The sequence below is a fragment of the Coloeus monedula genome (genome assembly GCF_965178545.1).
Source record: "Coloeus monedula genome assembly, chromosome: 4".
In the NCBI taxonomy this organism is placed as follows: domain Eukaryota; kingdom Metazoa; phylum Chordata; class Aves; order Passeriformes; family Corvidae; genus Coloeus; species Coloeus monedula.
In genome coordinates, this window is record NC_138784.1 from 14,836,916 (window position 1) to 14,862,385 (window position 25,470).

Here is a 25,470-nt window from a genome sequence, read left to right on the forward strand (position 1 = left end):
ATCTGCTATGAAGACCATTCTATTTGCAATACTTTGAAATACACTAAATGCCTTTGATAAAAATAACCTAAATTATATTTAAAAAGTAGTTACTGTAATTAGCGACTATATGGATTTATATCATGCGTATTTATGCCAGAACTAATGAACTACTACTAAAATGTTTCTCCCTCCATTTGAAATCCAGAATGATGTAGTTTAGTATGATATATATTATTATATTGTTTCTTCTTTATTTCGACACTTTATAGCTGTAAAAATGCTTAGGCTCAAACCCTGGAAGGGATAGTATATCTTGATTTCCATTTGGTTCAGAGAAAATATGAATGTCTGATTAGTTGTAAGGGTCTCAGCCCTTACAAAATTTCTAAGAGACATTTTGGAGGCAGTACTTATTCAGAAGTGCACAGTATTTTATTCAGTGTTGATCTAATTATATTACTGTTTATCAATTACTTTAGAAGAGCTGAGTATTTAAATGAATGTTTTAAATATTTGACCCTAAAACACGTTATGACTCAAAATGGGAAAAGATTCCTATCCAAACAAGGAAAGAAAAAGTGTGAATATTGCTTCTGGTTTCATTTAGGGAAAAGAAAGGGAAAAGAAAAAAACTGATGTCTGACAACTTGTGGAGCTACTGTCTCCTACAGAATTATCATTCTGATTCAATCCTTCATATTATCCATTTGTTACTTATGTCTGTCACTGCAACTCCCCATTCCAGCTTGGTTGGTTACTCATATTCCCCATTCTCTGTCTAAACAGATACCTCACTAGATCTTTGTGCTCTAGGATTTGCTGTCTAGATGTTCACAAACACACAACTTTTTCAAAGCTAATTGTGTACTTAATAGAGATTTGTAATTGTTCTGTTCTTTGAATCATTCCAGTATTTCCACTTTCTCAGCAGACACCAGCATTATTTTCCTTGAGGAACACGGGTGGTCTGAGTTGGGCTGAGTTTATGTAAGAAAATACCCTGCAAGGGAGTTTATTTAAGGAGGAGTCCGTAGCCAGACAGGGCCTTTGAAGCAGCAGCCAGAGGGTAAAACTGGCTCGCTCACAGGGAATTCTTTGTGATTTATCCACCACCACCTCCAATCTGGTTGCAAGATTGCTCTGTTTTCTGTGTCACACTGAGCATTTTAAAAGTCACGTGGTTCAAGTGACAAATATGTGGACAACAGCCTCAGCAGTGAGTACCACACAGCAGATTTTGACCTTGGATCATGCTGCAGGAGAGAAAAGCCCCAAACAAATTAATTGTTGAGGAATTTCAGGTGTACCTGAATTAGAAGGTCATAGATTAGAAGTAGTAATTACTAAAAGCATTAAAATATTCTGTATTTTCACTTTCCTCGTAGTTCTGATAATTGAACTTGGATCTTTCTGAAGAAATACAGATGCTGCTCTGTTAGCATCAGGTTCATTAAGCACAAAATAATAACCAGAGGCTTGTAAGCTTAGCAAGTGTGGTGTGGGGCTGGAAGACAGGTGTTACCAGGGACCCATGAATACCCTCTAAATGTCAGCTGCTGACTTGTTAATTTATAAATATAAATCTCTATTAATTTTATTATTAGCTCTGAAAAATTGTGCTTAGAGCTGTTAGCTCAACTTACCACACTGCTTGACATGGATTTGGTTTGCCTCAGATGTAGGAAGGAAAGCAAACACAAGGACCATACAAGTGCCTTATTTGAGGGTGGTGAGGCCCTGGCACAGGTTGCCCAGAGAAGCTGTGGCTGCCCCATCCCTGGCAGTGTCCAAGGCCAGGTTGGATGGGGCTCTGAGCAGTCTGGGATAGTGGAAGGTGTCCCTGCCCATGGCAGAGGGTGGCACTGGATGGGCTTTAAGGCCCCTCCCAACCCAAACCATTCTCTGACCTAGAGGATGAGGAGGCTTGGAGAAAGAGTGCCTTGCACCTTGGTGCAAGGTCAAACCTTGGTGCACCAGTCAAACTCAGGGTTTGTTTGACCAAGGGGGCTGGGGGCGCTCAGGTCTGACCCCCAAACCTGGCAGGATCCATCGGTATGGCCAGGAGGTCGAGCTGGTCTCCTGAAGAGCTCAGATGTGAGTTGGTGATGGCTCCGAGTTTCTTCCAAGTCAGGCTGAATCTGCAAAGCCCAGATGCAGTGGTGCCATTGATGCTTAAACACAGGTGCCTTTGCCTGTAGAAACCTGTGATGGCTCCTCTGTTGAGCCCTCAGTGAGAGGGCTCTTTTAAGTGGTGGGAACATGGATTTTTACGCTGCAATCACTTCGTATTTTGAAAATTCAGGTGATGGCTGGTGGGCCTGGGGTGGGAGGGACTGCAGCAGGGAGGATGTGGCTGCTACGTATTGAGGGATGTGTGCCACTGTTTTCCATTGCCCATCCTTAGTATTGGGCATCCAGGAAGCTGAACAGAGAAGTAGGAGGCCTTTCCTGGCTCTCAGCACAGGGAACACAACTTCAATTTATGTCTCCCTTTGTCCTCTGCCCTCTTACATTTGGTGCAGTAACACAGAAACTGAGAAACTCAGTCCCTGGATGTTAGGAAGCTCTGAGTTGCTTGACTTAGTGATGGATTTGGGTGGTGTGGTTTTGTGTGCTGAGTCCCTTTTCTTCCTGCTTTTCTTGTTGTTACAGTCCTAGCTATTGTTCTGTTTTGTTTACTGAATTTCTTTGTTGTTTCTGGTTGTCTTTTTCCCCTCCACTCAGGATTTGATCCAGGAAATAAACGAATTGCGGTTGAGGGTGGGAGAAATGGACAATGAAAGACTCCAGTATGAGAAAAAGCTGAAAACAACTAAAGTAAGTGAGGCTGAGGGGAAGAGGCAGGGATGGGCATAAATCAGGCTTTAGGAATTCATTATTTTCCCTACTTCTTGCCTGCACCCTGCAAAATCCTGAGCACTCTCAGGCCCTGGGGTTTCATGGCTCTTACTTAGCAGCAGAGGCTATTCCCAAATTTCATGCTATGGTTTTCAGCTTGAGCATTGTTTTTAGGGTAACTTACCATGCTGTTAACAGTAAATTTATTACCTGTTTAGACCTTTGTTTCACATGTGTGTCAAGAAACACCAGTTGCAATATGTAAGGTGTATGCCATAGGTTAAAAACAGCATTTATTTTCTCCTAACTGTGCTAAAAATAAACCACTTCTGAAGAGAAGGCATTCACCTAAGTATTTCTAGCAGCCTGTTTCTCTAACTTCTCTTTGCCATTTAGCCTTGTCTCTTTTCTACCTTTAGTTTTCTCTCACTCCTCTGTCTCTGTTACCAGTCTTTAATGGCCAAACTTTCTAGCATGAAAATCAAAGTGGGTCAGATGCAGTATGAAAAGCAGCGGATGGAGCAAAAAAGCCAGATGCTAAAGGTGTGGTAGTTTCTGGGTAACGCCGGGCCTGTTTTGAATCCTTCATGTTCCACCCTTCACTGGTGTGTCCTGCATTGTGCTGTCATGCTCTGTCCTTCATTAATTGCTGTGTGTTGATATGCAGTGTGCCCTTCCTCATTAGATGTGGAAAGCTCTTTATGTAGATGTTCCTTGTAAACAGCTTTTCTATTGCAGGGGAGAGGATTTTCATGCTCTGAACCTTGCAAAGGTTACACATAATGGCATTAGACTTGGGTTAAAATCGCTCCCCTTCCAAGGGAAGATTGCCTTGTCTGTAGCTTACATCCATTATTCAAACAGAACTTTTTATCACCCTTTTAGAGAAAATGTATTCATGAAAACTAGCTGGGAAATAGTGATTCTTTTATGCTGTCCCCTCTCCCACATGTAAATTTGCATATCGTGTTTCTAATTCAGGGGAAGAAATACACATTGACAGCCACATGCAGCTCTAGTTGCCTGTGGGTATAACAGCAGCTTCTCAAGTGACCAAGAAATGGTCTTGTTTTGGAGTAGCATGGATCCTACACTGGCAGGAATCCCATCATAATCAGTGCCAACTTGGAGCACTGGAGAATTGTAATTATTGCCCAGCCACTGTTGTGGGAAAAGCTTTGATTTCTTGACAATTTTAAGATGATCTATTTTTCTGATGATGCTTTAGGGCAAACAGGAACCAGTTTCAGGAGATTCCATAGCTGGACCATAGTTTGGGTTGCAGACATGACTATGTATTTGCAACAGAACATCTGAGGGTAGCTCAGGAAAATACCTAAGCCACAGTATTCCAGTTTGGTTTATTCCGTTACGGATTTAAAACGTCATTTAGAAGCTGTAAATGCCAAAATGATGAGTCTTGCCTTGTTTTGCTTTGTTTACAAACTGAACAAATTAAATTTTCAGTGTTGGGTACAGTTGCAGTGAGGGTCCTGTCTTGATGATGCTGTTGCACAAGATATCCTCGGACATCAAAGAAACATGTTACTAGACTGGGTAGGATTTGACTCAAATTTTAAAAAGTTAAATGCATGGATCTGTGCCAGTCACTTGCTAGTGCAGATGGTTAGATCTAAGTTAAAACTTGACAGCATTTTTCTAATACACCCCAACTCCCCCAAACACCATCTGTCTTATTCTCAAGAATCCCAGCTCCAAGCTTTCTTTCCTAATGCTTGATCAGCAAACCCAAACTGTGGCAGAGGTACCATGTTTTTGTCTGAACTGCTTTCCAGTATGTGTCCATGTGCTTGCTGGTGTTGTGAGTGATTTTTCTTCCATAGAAGCAGTGGTTATTTCTGAAACTGTCCTCAGTCTGCTATAAGCACAGTTTCGGAATTGTTCGGCTTCGAACATGCAAAATGCCAAAAGAAATGTGTGGAAATGTTAGCATTCAGCTTTGTCACCTGCACTTTTTTCTATCTCTGCAAGGTCAAATAAATAAGAAAACTGCCTTTTTTTTTTTTCCCTTTTGCTCTTCTTTATATTTTGATGTGAAATTTCTTTGCAATTACACACAAGACCGACAATTTCAGACCACAGGCCCCCTGATTTTGCTCTGTTATGGGCTCAGAGGTCTGTTGGGATGTTCAGAGTCACTTTGGTGGGTGCATCCTCAGGCAGTGTTAAATGTCAGGGGACCTCAGTCATTTCCACCAGCTGAGGACGTGTCCACTGTGCTTCCTAGGAGGGAATTGTGGAAATGTCTCAGCTGCCTGTGGAAGCTGTCACTGAGTGGCTCTGTGTTCTTTACAGGATGAACTGTCAGCTCTGAAAGACAAACTAGAGCAGAAGGAAGCCGAGGTGAAAAGGTTGCACGAAAAGTTGGTTTGCAAGCTGAAAGGAGAAGGAATTGAAATACTGGACAGAGGTAAGAAAAAGGGAGGCTCTGTCACCGTGTCCTCCTCAGTCGCCTCATCTGAGGTCGTGTTTCCTCGTACAGGAAATAACTGATAAAAGCCTCACTTTTTCTAAACTTTGTCTTCATGTTTACCTCTTGAAATATATTTAGAGGGTGTTGACGATGCAAGTGCTGAACTTACTGTCACAGCAAGCTCTTGATCAAATTTAAACAAGACAAAAAATCCCGAATTAGCTCCTTATGTAGCTTATGGGGCCTCAAAAAAACCAGGTTATACTGGCTGAGGAATTTTTAAACTAATTTCAACAAATGCCCCAAAACCGTTGTGTTGAAAAGGAAGCTTCCTGGCAAGCTAGGGGAAAAACCATACTGGAGACCAAAGTATGATATGGACCTAGCTGTGAGTAGGTGAAATCAGGGATTGATTCTGGATTTGTGTACTGGTTAAGTCTAAATCTTAATTAAGCTTGAATTAGCACAAAATTTTTACATGCTGGGTAATTCTTTTATTGGCTTGTAAAGAAGAAACTGAATTAGTATTTATTTGAGGGAAACTTAGATTGAGGATTTAACTTACTTAGAACCAGAAATTTTTGGTTAAAACATCACAGAAGTTTTCCACAGCCTTTTTCGACCTGATGCCATTTTAATTCTAAATATATCTTACTGATAGTTATTGCTGATTTTAAGATTGTGCCTTTAAAGTATGATTTTTAGAAAAAGAAATGCACGATTAGTCTCCTCCCCTGACCTGAGGAGGAAAATGCTGTGTGTAGATTATCACATTTTATTTCATGAAATGGTGTTTTCAAAACCACTGCCCAAGATCACTGAAAGTGACCACAATGAGCTGTGATTCCATTTTTTTGAAAGAACACTTGAATGTGAACAGGGTCTGACTTTATTGCAGTCGTGACTACTTATATAGGGCTTCTTTCCCTGGGGAACTACTTGAACTCTCATTACCCTCTGGTCCTCAGCTTTATGGTTTTCAGTATAGCTCAGCAGCAGATCTTTTGCTGTGATGAAACATGTTTTATCTGCCTTGGACTGATACTAAAAAATGCTGTTTGCAGATAACAAGTTATCTGCCTCATTAGCTGAATGAAGTGAGGAAGAGTTGATTCCTTAAGTATCAGTAATGTCTTAAAAGTTATTTCATGTCATAACCTTCATGCTAATTTCCAATCCAATGGATTTTCCCTGCACAGATGAAAATTGTAAAAAGAAGCTCAAAGATAAAAGTAAGGTTCCTGGTGTCTTTCCATGAGCATTTACATTCCAGAAGTGCTTTCCAGAATAGCTTTCTGCATGTGTGTGCAAAACTGCTTTAACAAACATTGTTAGGTTGCATCATCTATAACCCTTAGGTACAGTAAAACTGGAGAGCAAGGGTGGGTACATCACACTGGAAACACAAAGTTTCCTGAAGAAAGTCTGATTGATGAAGGAAGATTGGGTCTCGGGAAGGCTCACAAAGCAGTTGCCTCTCGGTGAAATGCAGCTGCAATCCAGTAGACCAGATTTTCAGCCAGCATAACTGAGGGAAAATCACTGGAACTGGATCAGTTGCTGGTTTAGCCTGATGTGTCTAAACATCTTTCATCTAGAAAGCCAGCCAGGCAGCTTCTTTTCTTCTTGCATTTCATTAAGGAGGAGAATATTCTTCCTGCTCTGTTTGCTTTCCATTAATTTTTAGGAAGCTGAAACAAGGCTTTTTTGCCTGTGAGTTTGGACACCTGCCTACATTTGTACTAAATTTGAATTTTACTTCATTCATGCAAGGTAGATCTTTAGGAAAAAATGGAGAATATTTCCATTCTTTTTGAATTCCTAGTCCAGAACACCTCCAGAACATACATGTTTCCCTGTATTTATACTTCTTGGCAAATAAGGATTATAGATGAAGCACAGAACACTGTTGTCTGTGTTAGGAACCTTTCCCAGGTCTGAACTGCAATGTAATATTCCAGCATGACTGCTCATCACAGCAAGTACCTGTTTCATTCCACTGTGCCCTCCTCATTCCTCCATCCATGCTGGATTAGGGCTGAGCATCACTGCACGGTGCTTCCTTCATCACATCCATTAATCCCATGGCTTTGTCATTTGGGGTGGTTGTTGAGTCTTGTAATGAGGATGTGTTTCACTGCATTCCAAATGTAGTATTTATTTTATGTTGAACTTCTTGTTTTGCAGATATTTGGTTATTTGAAAGATGGAGATAGTGGAAGTCAAGCAGTAGTTTTACTCTCGAGTTTTCCATTCTTCTAAGGCTTGGAGAGGGGTGGGGGGAGGAAGGAAATTTCCTGAATTTCATCATTTCCTTGATAAAAATGTCAGAGAAGAGGTTTTGAAGAAAAATAGCTTTCCTCTTTGTGTTTGCATCTAAAATAGAATTTAAGGGGGTTATGTTTTGTCTGTAAACTTGTAAATCTACTTTCAGATATTACCGAGTTGCTTCTAGGTATTTTATTTTTCTTATTTCCTTACACTTACTTAAATTGACTTGGAGAACTGTATTGTGTTTTTAGATATAGAGGTACAGAAAATGAAGAAGGCGGTAGAATCTCTAATGGCAGCAAATGAAGAGAAGGTAGCAAAGTCATTATTTTTTTCAGTAATCATTCATCAGATTGATTTAAATCTCTAAGGAAACCTTCATGTGTGAGCTTTTCACAATTCAGTTAAAAATCAGACTTGTAAGAATCAATGATTTTCTGCAGTCAGAAAAATCAGGTCTGTACAAATCGATGATTTTCTGCAGTCAGAAGCACTGCAGTGCCTTTAAGGGGCTATGAGCATTTATGAGCTCTGTGCATGTGCACAGGATCTGTACAGAGTCCTTACACTGTTGTTTTGTTGAATTCAGTGTGATTAATTTTGCACTGTGTTCTGCAAATGCAAAGAGCTCCATACAAGTGCCAAATCACAGGCTGCATTTCCAAAAGAGCTTTTCTGTGAAGTATGAATTATTTTCATACATGGTTGTGTTCTTTCATATGCATGTGCATTTTGTAGGATGTTTTCTTTTGATCACCAAAGCCCTAAATCCTTTTGTACATGGCAAATTTATTATGCTCTGCCTTTGACTTAACAGGGGAGCTGAAATCCACTTTCAAGGCTGGGACAGTTCTGGTGGTTAATCAGATGATAGTTTTTGCTAAATACAATTTTTGGTATTTCAAAGCCTCTCAGCATTCTGAGTCCTGTCCCATCCACACTTCCCATTTCTTTTAGTCTCACAGCCAGTTAAACTAAAGGATCTAGTATTTGTACTTCTTATTTCTGGGGGAGGAAGCACAGTCACAACTTCCTTTTATTTTAGGATCGGAAGATAGAAGAGCTTCGGCAATCTCTGAATAGGTACAAGAAAGTCCAAGACATGGTGATACTGGCTCAAGGTAAAAAAGGTACTGTACAACCAAAAAAAAAAAGAAGCTCTTCTGTCATTGAAACTCCAGGTGTGTTGTGGTGCTGAGCTTAACTGTGTGGCTGAAGCAGAAGCTGTATCTGTACCACAACATATAATGGCCCATTCCATATATTCTAAGACTGGTGGAGGTTTCCAGACCCCTTCAGAGAGTGAAGATTGTCAATAGCCCAACTAGAGGGAAGAAGCAAAATATGTATTTCTGTGGTGTTGGGTTCTCACCACGCTGAGTGTTGAAGGGAGAGCATTTTTTAAATGGGTATTGCCTTTTCTTGCAGTGCTGTGCCTTCAAGAACAAGAGGGTGTTAGAACAGACCTTGATTCTCTGGGAACTGTGCTCCATGGCCACTTCCTGGAGCATGGACAGAGATTTCAGGCAGTGAAAAATGGCCAAGAGAGGTTTTTGCTGTGAACAGACTTTGGTTTGTGTTTGCCTCAGGCCTTTGGCAACGAGCACTGGATTTCTGGTCACCTTTTCAAAAGTACTGTCTTTCACAACCAGTCCAAGCCTTTTGGTAGCACTGAGGCAGTTTAGGAGCATCCAGGGTGGAAGGAGCAGAGGATACCAGCGGTGGTGTGGGCTTCAGCAGTACCTAAATGAGACACACTGAGTTTGTGGCAGGCTGCAGACCTGATGTGGTCACTTCTAGGCTGGTGATAGAGTCCTGAGCAGTGAGCTGCATTTTTCCTCAGGGTACCTTGAAGATAACACAGAGACATCTTAAATTTCAGGCAGACTCGACGGTCTTTTCCGTAGTGAATAAGGGAAACAAAGTATTTAGAATGAAATTCCAGAACAGACAGGAAAGAAGTACTCCAGTTTATTCAGCTTGTTGAAACTGATGCCACTAAATGCCCTGAGGGTGATTGCTGGGCTTTTTGACTTCCCTCGGTTCCAACCCTGCTGTGTTGTGGTGGTTGAATTGGGAAGTAACACTTGGCCATGACTGCCTTTCTCCTACTGTAGTCTGTCCTAAAAAACCCCAGCAATCAAATCCTTCCATTTTTGGCCCATAACTGAGCACACTGGCTGCGCCTTGTGTGGGAGCAAGGGTTGTAAAACCAACAGGGTTCCATGTTCTCTCCCTTCAGGCAAGGAAAGTGAAAGTGAAGACTTGAATTCAGGGTCTGTTTCCATGGGTTTATTAGACACACCAAGTCTGACTGACCCAGAGAAAAGCCCATCCCCAACCCCAGTAGCAGCATCTCCAATCCACGATGAGTTCAACGTGAATATTCACGAAGAGGTACCTTTTTTTCTTCTCTTTATTTAATGCCATTGTTCCTTGAAAACATTACTTGTGCTGCATTCATATTGCAGATGACAAAACTCAAGTTCCTGAAAAGATTTTTTTCTGGGTTGCACAGTTTTTTGTAATGTCTCATATCCTTTTGGAGAAAGTAGTTTTCTTGTGAAAGCTGCTGAGGAATTTCAATTAAGCTTCTTTTTCTTAATGCTCAAATGGAATCAGAAGACAGCAAATAGCTGTGTTTATCATGAGAACAGATCTAAATGACTTTCTGTTAGACATAGAAATTATTTTTCTTATCAAACATAGCTGCTTTAGGAGCTACATTTAATTTGTCACAAACTTGAAGTAAATATGTTGGAACTTATTAAATGCATCTTGTCATATTTAAAAGGATGCAATCATAATTGCATGTATTTGGATAAATGATAAGTAGGTTGTAGTCCAGTCTCTGATTTTTGCAATCAGATTTTCCAGTAATAAAATTATAGACCTCTTCTCTAAGCTTCCAGTCAAGGCAGGGTCTTGACTTACTTAAACAGCATGAACATGCTATGAAGAAAATGAAATTTAATTAAATGTTTAGCAGCTTTTTGGTCTTCTCTGGGTGTCTGAGGACAGGATTAAACCTGAAAAGTGAGCTACCCTTCATGGTGTCTGTGGTAGAGACAGATTTAGCAGGCAGCCTTGGGAGACTTGTGAGATTTTTGTCTGTGCTATAGCTTAACTGTGCAATGATTCATGTTTTATCTGCAGTGCCATCTTTCAAGGAGTAAATCATTCTATTACAACAGGGAAAAAATCACTTTTGAAACCTTATTTCAGATCCTTCTTTTCAGGGTTTATCTGTTACTCTTTTTTCATTTATGATTGCTTCATTTCAGCTCAGAAGATTGTAACACATATTCTTCATTCTTTTCAGAATTCCTTACAGATCCACACCAGCATTTTACAGATTTCAATCCCTTCCCTTTCATCAACTTCCAAGAGCTCAGAAACTGTTGCAGAGAGACTGAAAATACACCCTAGGCCAGAGCCTGCCAGTGAAATGGGGTATTATGGTTTCCATGTATTTTTCAATTGTAAATCAAATCTTCTGTGATGTTTAAGGAGGGCAATAATTTGTCAGTCACTGAATTATCAAGTCATTAGCCAGGTAAACAAGGCCAGAAGTCCCTTGGCTAGCTGCAGCAAACTAAGCTAATGGTCCTCAAGTGCATTGATGAAATCCTGAGTAAGCAAGGGCCGGTTTGGTTGCTGTTGTAGCAGTGCTCATGGTCTGTACCAGCTGCTTCACAAGGAATGAACAGAAGGAGAGGGAAGCTGATCTAATGCAATGAAAGCCACAGAATCATTATTTTGGCCTAGGTTTGCATCATCGAGGCCTGGCTGGGCTGGCATTGGCTGTGCCAGCCCTGGTGATTTGCACTCAGACATTTTTCACAGCTGCTAAAGATGGTTGTAAGGCACTGCCAGAACTAAAGGGCTTCCAGCTCTAGCCTGAGGAGGGTGGGAAACCCAAGGGATATGTGGCTGCACCCTGGGGCTGTGGCTGAGCTGTGGCACCCAGGGGTGTCCCTGTGCTGGGAACCAGTGGCAGCTCCTTGGTGAGGAGTAGCTGTCACCTTCCACCACCACCATTTCTAATCCTGCACCCTCCTTGTCCTGGGAGGAAACCCAATCCCTGCAGACCTGCACTGGCGCTGCAGGGAGTACAGAAAAGCACCCCAGAGTCACAGCTAAACAAAGGCTGTGCTTGGGTTTTTTTCTTCTGGGTCCAAATCCCTGGCTTTATCTTAAGGAGTACCAAATACTAAGAATCCAGAGGCAAGGAAATGTTGTTGACTTAAAACAATCATCAATCTCAGTGTGAAACATCAGTGCAAGCACAATTTGATGTGTGATTTTTCCAGTTCCAGTTGAGGAAAGCATCCTGTGCAGAAGCCCAGGTTTGCTGGGTTTGTGTTGTACATGTTCCTCATGCAGCTCAAGCCATCACCAGCAGGGATTTCACCTGTGTCTCCTCTTGGAAAAAACCAAAGCAAGCACTGAACTGCAGCAAAGTGCCCTGTGCAGTGGGTGGTGACAGGGAAATGGTGACCTCCACTCCTTGTGCTGCTGCAGATCCTGCTGGAATCTCTGCATTTATTTAAGCTGAATAGTTCAGTATTGTCATCATCTTACAGTGAGAGTTGGCTTTCCTGGGGCTCTTGAGCTCACCTCTGTCCTTTATCTTTTACAAGACATGCTGCCTTAGAGGGGAAAATTTGCCATGTGTTAGTACCATAAGAGCTGAAGTGAAAACAGAATTAAAGCAGGCTGAGATCATAGGATTTCTGTCTCAGCCTTTTTTCATAATTTTTTTGTTTTTACAGCGAAGGAAGATCAACAGGTTCTTCCCCTGAAACTCATCTGTGTGATAGTCCAGTGTAAGTGTCATGATCAAAACTGTTCAGGGGAGATATTGAAATGTGATGGTCAATTTGAAACCCCCCAAGGCACTCCCCATATTTTACATACACATGGAAATAGGTCAGTTAATTCTAGGCAAGATGGTTTTTGCTGGTGGTTGGTTTCTGCTCCTGTCCCATGCTTTCATGATCATTATTTTCATATTAATGCTTATCTGGGCACAGGGTACTTCCTGTTGCATTGTGAAGCATCTCTAATTTGGTGGTAGTCAATATACTTTGAAATTTGTAGTTTCCTGTAGTGCATGCTTGATTTGCTTTTTTCTTGTGGCAGTGGGGGGAAGATGATCAGCTGACTACAATGTGAGAAAATAATTTTCGTTTCTGCCACATATCCATATTCCCTAAAGCAGCAGTTATTACAGTGTGGAAGTTCTTACAGTGTCTCATTAAATTGGATGGGCTCTGATGACTGCATTTACTGCACTGATTACTGCATCTTAATTCAAAATATCACTGGGTTTAGTACATCTCATCATGTATTATAGTGCTTTCTGTAAAGCTGATTCCTGTGAGTGTCTTTATCTTAGCAAGTTTAATTCTAATAACTGAGCTTGGTTTTCTATATTGTTTTTTTCAGAACTTCCTCGCTGCAGAAGTCCAGCAGTCTGAGCAGTTTGAGGAAAGAGGCATCTGAAATGGTAGGTTTGGTCTCTTCTTCCCATCTCCTTGCAGATAGGGGTGACATCTCTGGTGTGACCCTGTGGCTGTTGTGTTGCCTTCTGAGAAATTCAGAGTCAAAGCAGGGCTCCTTGTGGCAGGTGTTGGCAGTGGTCACACACATGTGACATCTTCCACATTTTATTAAAGGAGAAAATCTGTCCTTGAAAACAGAGGTGCTTTTTTTGTCCTCTTTGTATGAGGCTTTTACCTGAGACTCTCTTGCTGTGTTTTTCCTCAGATAATGAGGTGAGATTTTTTTACTGGATATGCTTTTCTGATTTAAGACAAGAAAAAGATAACTCCCACCACCACTTCCTACCTGTGTTTAAGGTGAATAATTTTGGAAGGCCATGTAATTAATGCACTATAAAATACAGTCTGGGCTGACTATATTTTGGATAGTCAGGAACAAAATACTGAGCTGTTGGATGTCTGGGGATAGCTTCAGTGTAGGTTTCTGTGGAAGTGACCAAAAGCAGCTAATCTCTAGTGATGCCATCAAATCAGGGCAATTTGTGGGCTTTTTTGTGACAGCCTGAACTCCTCGAAACTCCTGAATCCCCGATACCTCCTGTGCCTTACAGGGGGAGGCTGACAGGACTGAAAATGTCCCCAGAATCTGATAAGAGCTGGAGTTCATGGGTTGGGGGTCTTTGGTTTTTTGTTTGTTTGGACAGACAAGGAGTAGAGGCTGTGGGTGTTTTATCTACTTGGCTTCTACCCTGTCTGGTTCCAGCTTAGGGTCCCCTCAGGCAGCTCTGCCCGTGAGTGCCTTAACGTTCTGTGCGTCACTAATCATGTGCACAGCTAACCCTTCACAAAGTGAACCAAAGCAACCCTATTTCCATGTCAGCTCACTGACCTCAAAGCAAGCAAGGATTAATCTATGTGAAGTACAGCTCTGAAGAGATTTATTTTGGGGGAAGGAAGCAGTCAGGGAAGGGTATTTGAGTCAGCACTTAACTCAGGGTAACCATAATGAATTGAACCCTGGCTATAAACCATGACTTTTTAAACATCTTAATCTTTCCCAAACAGGACAGAGACTGTGCACAGAAGCCAGCAGAGGTAATGTGTGTGTGTGGTGATGTGTGTCCTTGGAGAAACATGGGCAGGTTTTGGAGGAGGAGGTGCTGGGAGGTGTGGAACTGCGCGTGGTTCCGGAGGGGGAATAGCAGTCCTGCAGGCAGGACGGTGAGGAGTCTCTGGTGGGTGTCCCCATCAGTGCCACTGCTCAGTGCTCAGCCTCCTCACACATGGATTATCTTCCAGTCTAATTGAGCATAAGGTCACCAGCTAAGATAATGTTTTTCCCCCACTAGATAATTAGCAAAGCTAACCAATAAGTATTTTACTGACTCTGTAATTATCTTTGATTAGTGTCTCTTTAAAAAACTTCGGGTTTCTCAGTTGTTGTCTGTGAGTAGCAAGTGTGTTTCTGAAAAGGCTGTCACTGCAGAACAGTCACCCTGTGGTACCTTAAGGCCACATCTTGCAGTTCTTACCTCTAGGAACACCTGACAGAGGTGACAGACCTCAGTTACCACTCGTAGGATGAATGCTGTATTGATTCAGCAAAAGCCAAAGGATTATATTTGGGCTGTGAATGGTTTTACTTCCATCTTCTTTCAAAGCGACAGTGAAACAGCTGAGAAGGTTAAAGTCCTGCTTTAAATTGGCTAACTGGAGTGTCTGATATCTCTCTTGGCATTTATACTCCTTGCTTGGTATGTAATTTCCTCTTTGCTTTGGCAGTGGACACAGTCAATTAATCCATTAATTAAGAAATTGCAGAGCTGTGACGGACAGAAAGAGCTCTCTGACATTCAGCAGAGGACCAATGTACTGTGGGGCCTTGTCTCTCTGCTTTCCACTTACTGCCCCTACAGCTGCCAGTGGGGGAGATTGAGACCCTGGAAAGCCTTCCAGGACTGTATTTTTACCTTTTCCATACCTCTAAGTCAGCCTTACAGAAACTGAGGAACATCTTAAAGAATAAAATTTACTCTTAGCAGGTAGTGATAATAATCCTGGATCCTGAACATAGGTCAGGGTTTAATCCCAGCTGACAACAAAGGACTCACAGCTGGTCCCCCTTGCTGCTCCAGTGCGATGGGGAGGAGAATCAGCAAAAAAAAAAGACAGAACTTGGGGGTTGAGATATGAACAGTTTAATAATTGAAACAAAGTAAAATCAGAATAACAATAATACAATAATAATAACAAAACTAATAGTAAAAGGGAGAAGAAGACAGAGAGAAAACACAAAAAAGATGAGTAATGCATTACAGGATTATTGCTCATTCCCCACTGACCAATGCCCAGCCCATCCCCAAGCTACGATTGGCTCCCCTTCCCAGTAACCCCCCCAGTTTATACACTGGGCATGGTATCCCATGGTGTGGAATATTCCTTTGGTAGCTCAGGTCAGCTGTCCTGGACATGCTCCATCCCAGCTTCCTGTGCACTTCCTCTCTGGCAGAGCATGGGAAAATGGCAAGTCCTTGACTCATGGCTCAGCAACAACCCAAACATCCCGGTGTTATCCACATTATTCCCTACTAAATCCAAAACACAGCACTGCACCATTTCACCATGCTGAGCGAAGAAAAAATTAACTCCATCCCAGCCCAAACCAGGACAACATGTTCAAATGAAGATCTTGTTTATGTTTTTCTTTATGGTTTTCACATTCTGTATTCTTGTAGTGACAGATGAGAAGGACTTCCCAGATCATCTGCCAGCAGTCACTTTGCAGTCTCTCTCGAAAGGCTTTCTGCAATTCCCTTACACTGACTCTTTATTTCCCTAATTCAAGCAGGTGAAACCTCCTCTGGAAGGCAATAATTTCGCAACGCTCCCTCCCAAGTCTCCGTCTCACGGTGCCACAGGTGACGAGGACAGTTTTGGCACCCGCAAAGCCAGATCTTCCTTTGGCCGAGGCTTTTTCAAGATCAAAAATAACAAGAGGACTGCCAGTGCCCCCAATCTGGGTAGGTACTGTGCCTCTGCATTCGGATTCTGTGCATTTTGAAGCATCTTCACAACAGCTGTAACGGCCCCAAGAAGCAGCAAGGCCAGCCTTAATCTCACCATGACTCGGTGGCACTTTTGTCAGTAGAATGTTTGGAAAAGATCAAACAGCAAGAAAAAAAAAAAATCAGTGATGTAATGAAGTATTTGATGTGGTTCAGACCCTGCTGTGGTATCTCCCCTGGGACCTTGCAGGGGCTTGCTGCTGTATGAAATGCTGGCTGTCTGGCAGTAATTCACACATGGGATTTGTGGGCTTTTTTCCCCCGGCCCCATCCTCAGTTTATCTTTTTTCAGATACACAAAAATAGGGCAGCAGCACTCAGTCTTCCTCTTTATTTATATTTTTCACAAGCAGCCTTGCAAAAGAGATGGTGACAACAGGAGCAGGATTGGCAAGTCATTCAAGCCCACATTTATTTCTTACCTGGGCGAGGGGTAATTTGGTATTGAAAATGTTCTGCTTAATGCAGAAGTCGCTGTTGCCACCAGCTGGAATCCTGCTTACATTTACTGCTCTGCTCTAGTAGTCTTTCCACTGATCCAGTTCAAGCATCCAGTGAGTCTGCATCAGATCTACTGCCAGTCATCTGAGGTTTTTGTTTTTCTCTTGCACGAGGTTTAGGAATTTAACTCTTTATTTCAGAAGCCTGAAGGGGGATAGCTTCTGCTTTGTTACTTAGTCCAAGACAGTTTTAAACTTTTGTTCAAAACAAGTAACATACCTACACATTGATGATACACTGCCCGTATTTGCCTGTGATATATAGCCTGGGCACTTCCTAGCTTACGTGGAATAGATATACAGTCTGTTCTGAGGGTTAGACTCTTTGTTTTGGTTTATTTCATGTGTGCTTTTGTGTAATCCCCTGTTTTGTCCTGAAATTAATTTGTCTAACAAAGCGCAGTACTTGCGGCTTTCATAAAGGAGTGGAAGATGGGCCATCAAAATCAGGGTGCTGTGACTGTGAGTAAGTTATGATGTTACCCAGATTTCAGTGCTTCCACCTGAACGGATGCTGGCCAGATATTTGCCACCTCACAGGAGCAGCGGGTCCTGGAGCAGGTGACCTCCTTGCACCAAAGCGACTGCGGTGCTGTTCTTCCCTCCCCACCACAGAGCTCTGCTCCATTCCTTTGTTGTGGAAGGGCGTTTCCCAGTGATCCGAACCCTGTGTGAATTCAGCGTTTGCGTGGCGCTTGTGTCTCACGTCCCTCCCTCCTTTTGTCCCCTACTTTGTTGCCGTGACTTTGGAATTGTGTTTGACCTTGTACCTCTGCGTGTTCTCTCCCGTTGTGCTGCGTGTGGGTTTGTGCCTTGTGTGGATATCTGAAGATCGCAGTCGAAGTGCCAGTGCACCTACTTTAGGTACAGTAATCCTGCATGTCTGCCCATGCCAGCCCTGTGCCCTGACTGCTGCTAACAGCTGGCTGTGGCCACACACTTCCCAAACCACAGCCAGGCACCAGAGCTCTGCAGCAGAACTTCTGCCCATCGCTAAAAGGAGTTTTCACGTAACATCTGCCCTCGCTAAAAGTCACCTGTGCTGTTCTGAGTAGCTGCTACTAATGAGAGAGATTGCGGGTCAATTTGCAGAGACTTTTGCTGTAACTTTGAGCACAAAGTTACCACAGACTGAGGTACCAGGTGAGAATTGGTGATGCTTAGTTACCTTTGTGCTGCCACCTGTCCTGCATCCACTGGAAGAGTTTAAAGGGTGGTGACATAGGGAATGAGCTGTATTTCCCAGGCATTCATTTCAGGGAGTTCTGAGGGAAAGCATGTGTAATTCCTCTTCTAGATGTAGTTGTATTTATGATATAATAAAACAAATGAGAAATAATTGGGGCAGATGGGGAAGGAGCCATTCACATAGTAAATAAAAACCAGTTTTGTGATGTGAGCATTCCCTGGATGGTTCTGGCAAGGGCAGGTGAGCCCTGCCTTAGGAATCAGAGCTGTGTCAGTGGGGTGGTGGTACAGCCACCTAGGGTGACAAAGAGACCAAGTGCTCTGGGCCCTTTCTTTTTCCCACATGGCCCCCTAAATGTTTTCTGTTCTGCGGGGTCGTGTCAGTGCATGAAAAGGAGCCAGCTATGAGGAGCAAACAGCGCAATTCCCGCAAATCTCTGCTTCTAATGCACCCAACCTTGTCCTGGTGTTCTCTTTCTAGAATGCCATTTACATGTTTTTGGGTTTTTTCTAAGCTAGCACTTTACCTTCTACAAGTTAAGCAAAAGTCACGAATGCCACAGCCTGGTTCGATGTTAGTGCTGTCTCTCTCACTGGCAGGATCCCCATGCTCGATAGTGGCCAAACCAAAGTGCCAGGAAATGATCTTTTGTGTGACCTGGTTGATTCACTGCAAGGTTTGACAAGGTGGAAGATGGGACATGTTCATAGGTGTTCTGGCTGAATCATCTAAAGGTTGCCCAGCAGAAGGACACACTGGCAAAGTTTACAGTTTCTTGCTGGTCATGGCACTTTTGTGGCCATCTCAACATTAACTCTGTGGCTTGAGACCACATGTCCCAGCAATATAAGCTCTGCCTTAGTGCTTTCTTTACTTTTCTCCTGGAAGTCTGAAAGTCCATTTCAAACACAAGTGATGGTCATTTAATTACAGAGCTATATTAAAAGATGCTGCAAGTGATTCCAGGCCTGACTGCCTTGCCACGGCTGCTTCAGCTGAACAAGCTCATGCTCTCCCTCTTCCCCAGCAAGCAACTGGCATAATCTCCACGTGGTAGTTTTATTCAGCTATCTGGCACTTGCTGGCACATCTCTGCTTATGTAGTTTAGTAGATACTGCAATTCTATTAGTTTTCTTTTTAAATGATCTTAAAATTGTTTTTTCCTTTAATAGTTTAGCTTTTGTGACAACTTCCCCTTTGGGGACAAGAACCCTCAGGTTCATTGTCATGGAAAACAGCTACAGATCAAGGATTTAATGCTTTTAGAGTGGGTGGTAATATTGAGGGTCTCTGATCAGAGATGTTTTGTTCATCACTCAGAAGATATTGTTCAGACAGAGCCTAAACTCCGTGGTGTTCCTCTGAGGAGGAACAAAATATTCTACAGTTTGCAGAAGTGAGCGGAAGAGGGCCCTCCTTCTGGGGCAGGAGTTTTGTTGCTGGAATTTCCTGGCCAGGGAATGAAATACTACAGGTTATTGGGAAGGGTATCTGCAGGGAAGTTATTTGTTTTTTCTGTGCTTTGGGGACTCCTGGTTTAGTTCCCTTCCACTGCACTGAATTGTTTCTGGGCACCCACGTGCCTTGGCTCTGTCTGGGGAAGCACTGTAGGAGCACTCCCTGAGGAGGAGTAAATTTGGGATTTAATTCACTGCTTGATTCACAAGGTGGATTTTCCCACCTTGGATGCAAGGCACTTAACCAGAGCAGAGCATTGCCTTGGAGCGTTACCAACCAGGCCCATGAAGAAGGAACATGTGGCACTTCTCACGGATTTTCCCATCCCTCCTTGCCTCATTTTCTTGGCATGGTGGCTGTCAATTATTTTAGCAGGAGTTATTCCCAAGGTCAGGAGCACGTCTGTACAGTCCTGCACAGGAAGGTCTTGACAGAACTTACATTTCCTAACAGCTGAAACGGAGAAGGGATCTGCAGACCACTTGGATCTGGCTGGCTTGCCCCCCCGCCCAAAAGAAGCAGATAGTCTGCAGATGGCACCACCTTCTCCAGATTCCAGGAAAAAGTCCAGGGGAATCAAGAAGTTGTTTGGAAGGTAAGTAAAAGATGAGAGATGACCATTCTCCAGAGCTGGGGCTTGGGTGAGGTTTGCTGGAAACACACCTTCCCTTTCTCCCCTGCCAGCGGTTGGCTCGATGGTTTAATATCCCAGGAGCAGGAGCCTGTGTGGTATTTGGGAGAGATAACACTAGGCTGGGGGCAGGTGGAAGAGGAGCTACAAGCCCTGGGGGAGATCTTGCCTGTGTTGCTTGCAGTGGCAGCAGCAACGTGCCTTTTCCTTAGCCAAATGTGAATGTGCTTTCTTCCTGTAGGCTTAAAAGAAGTCAGTCCACCACCTTCAACCCAGACGACATGTCCGAGACGGAGTTCAAGAGAGGAGGGACGAGAGCGACTGCGGGGCCCCGGCTGGGCTGGTCACGGGACCTGGGGCAGTCCCACAAGTAAGACACGAGTGGGGCCCCTGTGGTGGTGCTTGGATCCCGATGGCTCCAGCCGAGCAGGAGGGCAGTGCCTAAATGGAACATCCCCTCTCCTGGCTAAGCAAAACCAGGCAGATCCAGGCCACTTCCTTCAGTGAGAGAGGGTCTCTGCAGGGTTGAGGCGGGCTGGGTGGTGGAGTCATGCTGCTGAGCTCTCGCCTTCGCAGGATGGGGCCACGAAGCAGCACGTGAGCCCACACATACTCCTCCTGTGCCTTTTCTGCTGCACTTCCAGGGATTAAAGGAGAAAATGAAACATTATGGTCTCAGTCCAGAGCTGTAGCCATGCTAGGCAGCAGAGGTTCTTTTCAGTAGGATTAGTAGGCCGTGTTTATTGTGGCAGTGGCAACAGATCAGCAGCACCCAGAACTTCATCGTGCTTATGGTTCTCCCTCAGAGATTGTCCCAGCTCCCACAAGATGTGAATTAGGCTTAACTTTTGGCTTTCTTATTATTTATGAGAAAAGGAGATTGGAAGCACGGGATTTATCAGGGTTTTTTGGGTAAAATCTCCTGCAGTGAGCTGGACATGCCATTCGCAAAGTGGACCAAGGAGCAGGTGTGCAACTGGCTCCAGGACCAAGGGCTTGGCTCTTACATCAATAATGGCAGGCACTGGATACTGTCTGGGCAAACACTTCTGCAAGCTTCTCAGCAGGATCTGGAAAAGGTGAGGAATACTGGAAACACTCCTTTCAAATAAAGGTACAAAAAAATCACTGTTTCTGTGCGTGTAGATTAGGTCTGTAAAGTGCACCTGGCAAAGAAATGTAAACAAGATGAGTTTTCAAAATACTGTCACCTGCAGTGATGCCACATCAATTTCTTTTTAGATGAAGTTTTGTAGAAATTTAATGCTCTGTAATGAAGCTAATAATTACAAATATGTGATTTAACTTCATTAAGCATGGACACATAAATTGACGATGGCACCTTCTAAAAATATGCATATGAGAGTGCCTCATTATCATACGGGTTTGTAGCCCTGCTTCATTAGCACTCGTATGTGCCACAGTTGTTTTATGCCTGTGTGAGAAGGGTGTAAAAAGGTGCTGTTTCGGTCTGATTGTATTTTCTGTCCATTTTATACAAAGAGGAATGAGGATTTGTTACACACAGCTTGATGAGTCTGTCTTTAATTGTTGCAGAATTGTTTGTCTCTTTTTTTAAAATGGGAAACACAGAAGAAATTGATTCAATTTATACTTTTAATCCATAGTATTTGCTAAAGTTTGAATTTTCAGCTTTTAAAAAACCACTCTCCTCACCAAATAGTAAGCCTGTTTTCTCAATTGGGTAGTTACACTACAACTGGAATAAGAGAAGTGTATTATGAACATAATGGCTTGCAATAGTGTTATCAGAGGTAACATTAACCAGCAGGCACTGGTGAAAGTGGAAATGGGATTAAAGAGATCCTGGAATGGCTGCACTTGCAACTAAACTGGGGAATAATGTTATGCATTTGGAAGCATTAATGAATTTCAGTAATTCCTGGGACATTCCTATGCTCTTAATTAAATAATTATTTTAACTTTACCTGCCTAAGTGGGAGGGGTGGAATTAATGCCAGTAAGTATTTTTTTGAATGCTAACATTTTTATTATGTTGTGGGATTTTTTTTAACCTGGTATGAGAGTATTGTGGCCGACACTTCCATACAATTTGGAGTCCATCACTCCTTTAAATGAATCTACCACACTGTGAAACTAACCCACCACAGCAAGTGGGCCTTTGGTGCTGAACTTGTGCTAACACGACGCTGAAATTCAACAAATAAAAAATGCACCTGCCAGGTCTCCAGCAATGCTGTGAAAGTGTGGCTCTCAGAAACCCTTTGTCATTCAGCAGAGGGAAGAACAAAATTGTCTCTAGATTTACTGCTTTTCTTCCTTTCACAGGAGCTTGGGATAAAGCACCCTTTGCATCGGAAGAAGCTCCAGCTTGCTCTGCAGGCACTGGGATCTGAAGAGGAAAACAACCATGGAAAACTGGATTACCACTGGGTTACCAGTAAGCTTTTATTGCATGCTTGAAGCAGTGACTTTGGACAGTGGCTCATTTGGGGCTCTGAGGATGGGAGCAGTAAGTGGTGCTGGGTAACTTGGCCGCCACTCTAACAGGAGTGTCTGTCCTGCCCTAGGGTGGCTGGATGACATTGGCCTGCCCCAGTATAAGACCCAGTTTGATGAGGGGAAGGTGGATGGCCGCATGCTCCATTACATGAGTGTGGTGAGTAAATGGTTTCCTTCTTTCCTGACAACTTTTCTGTGTTCTTGGCTTCTCAGTGTTTAGAGGACCCCTTGAAACTCTAGTGGGTGTCCTGTGTTAATGCTAACAGCTGTAACCTATAGAAATCAGATACTACTGCTCACCTGCAAGTATTTCCAAAGTTCTTTCCATCTTTAGAGCTACTAAATTCAGGTGGAAGAGCAAACACAGTAAGCAAGAACTTGGACTCATGCATGAGAAATGGGCAATCCCGAGCTTAACAGCTGTGTGTGACACTGGTGTGCTCAGGCAGGGCTGGTACACAAAGGTGTGCAAATGCTGTGGTGGCCATTCCTGCTTTTGCTGTTCATGTTGTTATTAATTAATAGAAGCGGGTGGAATCTTTTTCTTCAGTGAGCAAGCATTCTGTCAGCTTGCTTATTCATGTGGATGCTTAGGTGAAGAAAACCCAAGCAATTTCCTTGGAAGAAAATTGCAGTTTTAAGAGCCAGCTTGTTTGAAAGCAGGCTACACTTAACAGCTTTTGCATTTCAAAGTGCTCAGCACAGGCATCACCTCCCCACTCCCCACTTCACGGCCAGTCAGGTGAAGGCAACCCAGCAGGTTTCCTTTGTGTAAGGGCTCAGGTGAGATGAGATAAGACCTTCCTTCTCTGGGGACACAAATGCAAACTGAACATGGCTAATATTAATTATTTCTGTACAACAAAGAAGAAATCAATCATAGCCCTGCTCTCTCATGAGCCATGAGTTACCTTTTCATGCCACACTTACATGTGTTTTGCATAGGCTTCATGTCATGGTTTGCAATTTTATTCATTATAAGATTGTTCCTTCTCCTTCTTAACCCTTGGAAGTGTGATGCCAGCAGCCTCCACTGAGCTTGATGTTGTGTTGGGAGACTACTACCATTGTCACTGCCCTGTAATTGTAGATCACTGGGGATATTTTTAGAGCAAGGTTAACCATCAAATTATGACAACAGATTCGCCATAAAACCAACAAAATATGCAAAGTATTAAGCTAATACTTATGATCTTTTGAAGTTACTCTGACTCCAAATAAACAATAGTGAATATTATTATTTTATAATAAATGAAATAGCAAACCATGACATAGTAACCTACTGTTAGATTCATCACAAAGTTAGCTGAATACAGTGGGATGTTTGGGTAAGCAAAGAATCTTGTCTTAAATATCTGACAAAACATATTCCAGTGTTCATAACATATAAGTAATACTGAAACATTAGGCCAGGCTAACCCTGGGACAAGGGTGCATAAATTTGTTTAAGTTAGCTAAATCGCACTTGGACTTTTAGACACTTTTCTTCTTCCCTCTTTTTTTTTTTTTTTTTTTTAATTGTAATAATAGAGAATGCCCCAGTTTTCAGGGTAATTTATAGTTTTCAGTTAAACTTCTAGCTGGACATTTGAGGTATTAAAACGTCTGGCAGGATTAAATGCCAGGTGAGTCTAGTGTAGTGTGTCAGTGCTGCCTTGGCTCTAATCCTGTCCCTGAGGTTGTGTCATCTCATCCTTTTTCCCTCCTGGTTACCTCAGGTTTCTTGTACTCTGTATCCTATGTGAGAAACATCCCCCAAGAGCTAGTACAGTGCAACACAGGAAGTTTTTATTTTGGGGTAGATGGTTTGATGTTAATCCCCTGTCTGGCACACTAAAGTCTTCCCCCAGAAGTGTCAGATGTGCCATTTTAAGCCAGGGGCCAAAGCAGTCCCTTCCAGGAGGATGCTGGTGCCATGAATAAGCACGACTGTGTTTATTGACTCCCTTTTGCTCTTTGACAGGATGACCTGCTGTCCTTGAAGGTTGTCAGTGTCCTTCACCACCTCAGCATCAAAAGAGCCATTCAGGTTTTGAGAATAAACAACTTTGAGCCCAACTGCCTGCGCAGGAGGCCATCTGATGAGGTATTGCTTTACGAGGAAGCCGTGAAGAGGAATCCTCTAGGGTTTTATCCCTGGTGTTTCTGATTATTCCTGCTCTGCTGTCTCCTCCTGTCTCCTCGTTCTGCTTCATTTTTAGTTTCCTTTTTCTCATGCTGTTCTTTTAACCTCAAGCTCTGACATCATTTTCTTTCCTCTACGTGCCATGACCCCAAACTCATGTCCCCTTTTCCAAGTCTCCCGCTTCTCCTCCAAGCCGACTGCTGGCTGTTAAGGCCCAGTCTCTGATGTGTGATCATCTTGAACTCAGTGCACTGTTGCCATGAGTCTTGTGCAACTCTCTGGAAAACTGATGGCTGTGTCAAAATTTTCTGTGTAAAAGGAGTTTGGCCCCAGTGCCAGGTGGGAGACTGCCATCATTGTGTTTTGGAAGCAGCAAATGCTGGACAGGGCAATAGATGACAAAACGACCCAGACCCTTGGATTTAGATTCACAATGTGTATCTGCAAGAACAGCACAGCAGCTCAAGGAACCAGCTGAATTTTCAGCTCTACTGGTAGAAATGGCAAATAATGCTAATGCACAGCACGATAATCAAATGACCTAACACACCCCTGCCCCCTGCCCAGACCCATCTCCACACTGCTCTTGCTGCAAGGTAGCAATCCAGGAAGAGATCTTTTTCTCAAGTGCAAAGTAGGATTGTATTCCTTAAGGGCAGGAGAGGTTTGTTTCAGTTAAGATTGGGGCTGGGATTCGGCTGATTTGGGATGTGTCCTTACCTGCCTGTTCCTCCTGTTGGCAGAATAATGTGACACCTTCTGAGGTCACCCAGTGGACCAACCACCGCGTGATGGAGTGGCTGCGCTCCGTGGATCTGGCAGAGTACGCACCCAACCTGCGGGGCAGCGGAGTGCACGGGGGGCTGATGGTGAGCTTTTGGGGTGGCTTCTTCCATTTCATTCAAAAAAAAGATGTCTGGGAACCACTAGGTCAATGTTCTGGCATTATCTTTGCTGCACACGCCTTGTCTGCTTATTCTGCTTA

General features: G+C 43.1%; 1 protein-coding gene across 10 annotated transcripts in view; it reads left to right on the top strand.

Annotated features, from left to right (window-relative positions):
• PPFIBP1 (PPFIA binding protein 1) overlaps positions 1-25,470 on the top strand; it is a 102,598-nt gene that overhangs the window by 72,095 nt on the left and 5,033 nt on the right. For 2 of the 10 annotated variants that reach the window (XM_082281022.1, XM_082281024.1), the window contains exons 8-27: positions 2,707-2,799; positions 3,271-3,363; positions 5,137-5,251; positions 6,454-6,486; positions 7,777-7,838; positions 8,571-8,655; positions 9,768-9,922; positions 10,848-10,978; positions 12,301-12,354; positions 12,977-13,037; positions 14,098-14,127; positions 15,878-16,052; positions 17,429-17,461; positions 19,699-19,840; positions 20,118-20,246; positions 20,805-20,955; positions 22,187-22,298; positions 22,429-22,517; positions 24,324-24,446; positions 25,229-25,354. In XM_082281022.1, the coding sequence (XP_082137148.1) occupies positions 2,707-2,799; positions 3,271-3,363; positions 5,137-5,251; positions 6,454-6,486; positions 7,777-7,838; positions 8,571-8,655; positions 9,768-9,922; positions 10,848-10,978; positions 12,301-12,354; positions 12,977-13,037; positions 14,098-14,127; positions 15,878-16,052; positions 17,429-17,461; positions 19,699-19,840; positions 20,118-20,246; positions 20,805-20,955; positions 22,187-22,298; positions 22,429-22,517; positions 24,324-24,446; positions 25,229-25,354 (1,992 nt within the window). The remainder of the gene's footprint in view (positions 1-2,706; positions 2,800-3,270; positions 3,364-5,136; positions 5,252-6,453; positions 6,487-7,776; positions 7,839-8,570; positions 8,656-9,767; positions 9,923-10,847; positions 10,979-12,300; positions 12,355-12,976; positions 13,038-14,097; positions 14,128-15,877; positions 16,053-17,428; positions 17,462-19,698; positions 19,841-20,117; positions 20,247-20,804; positions 20,956-22,186; positions 22,299-22,428; positions 22,518-24,323; positions 24,447-25,228; positions 25,355-25,470) is intronic. The other 8 variants (XM_082281025.1, XM_082281026.1, XM_082281027.1 and 5 more) reach the window with 8 other exon arrangements.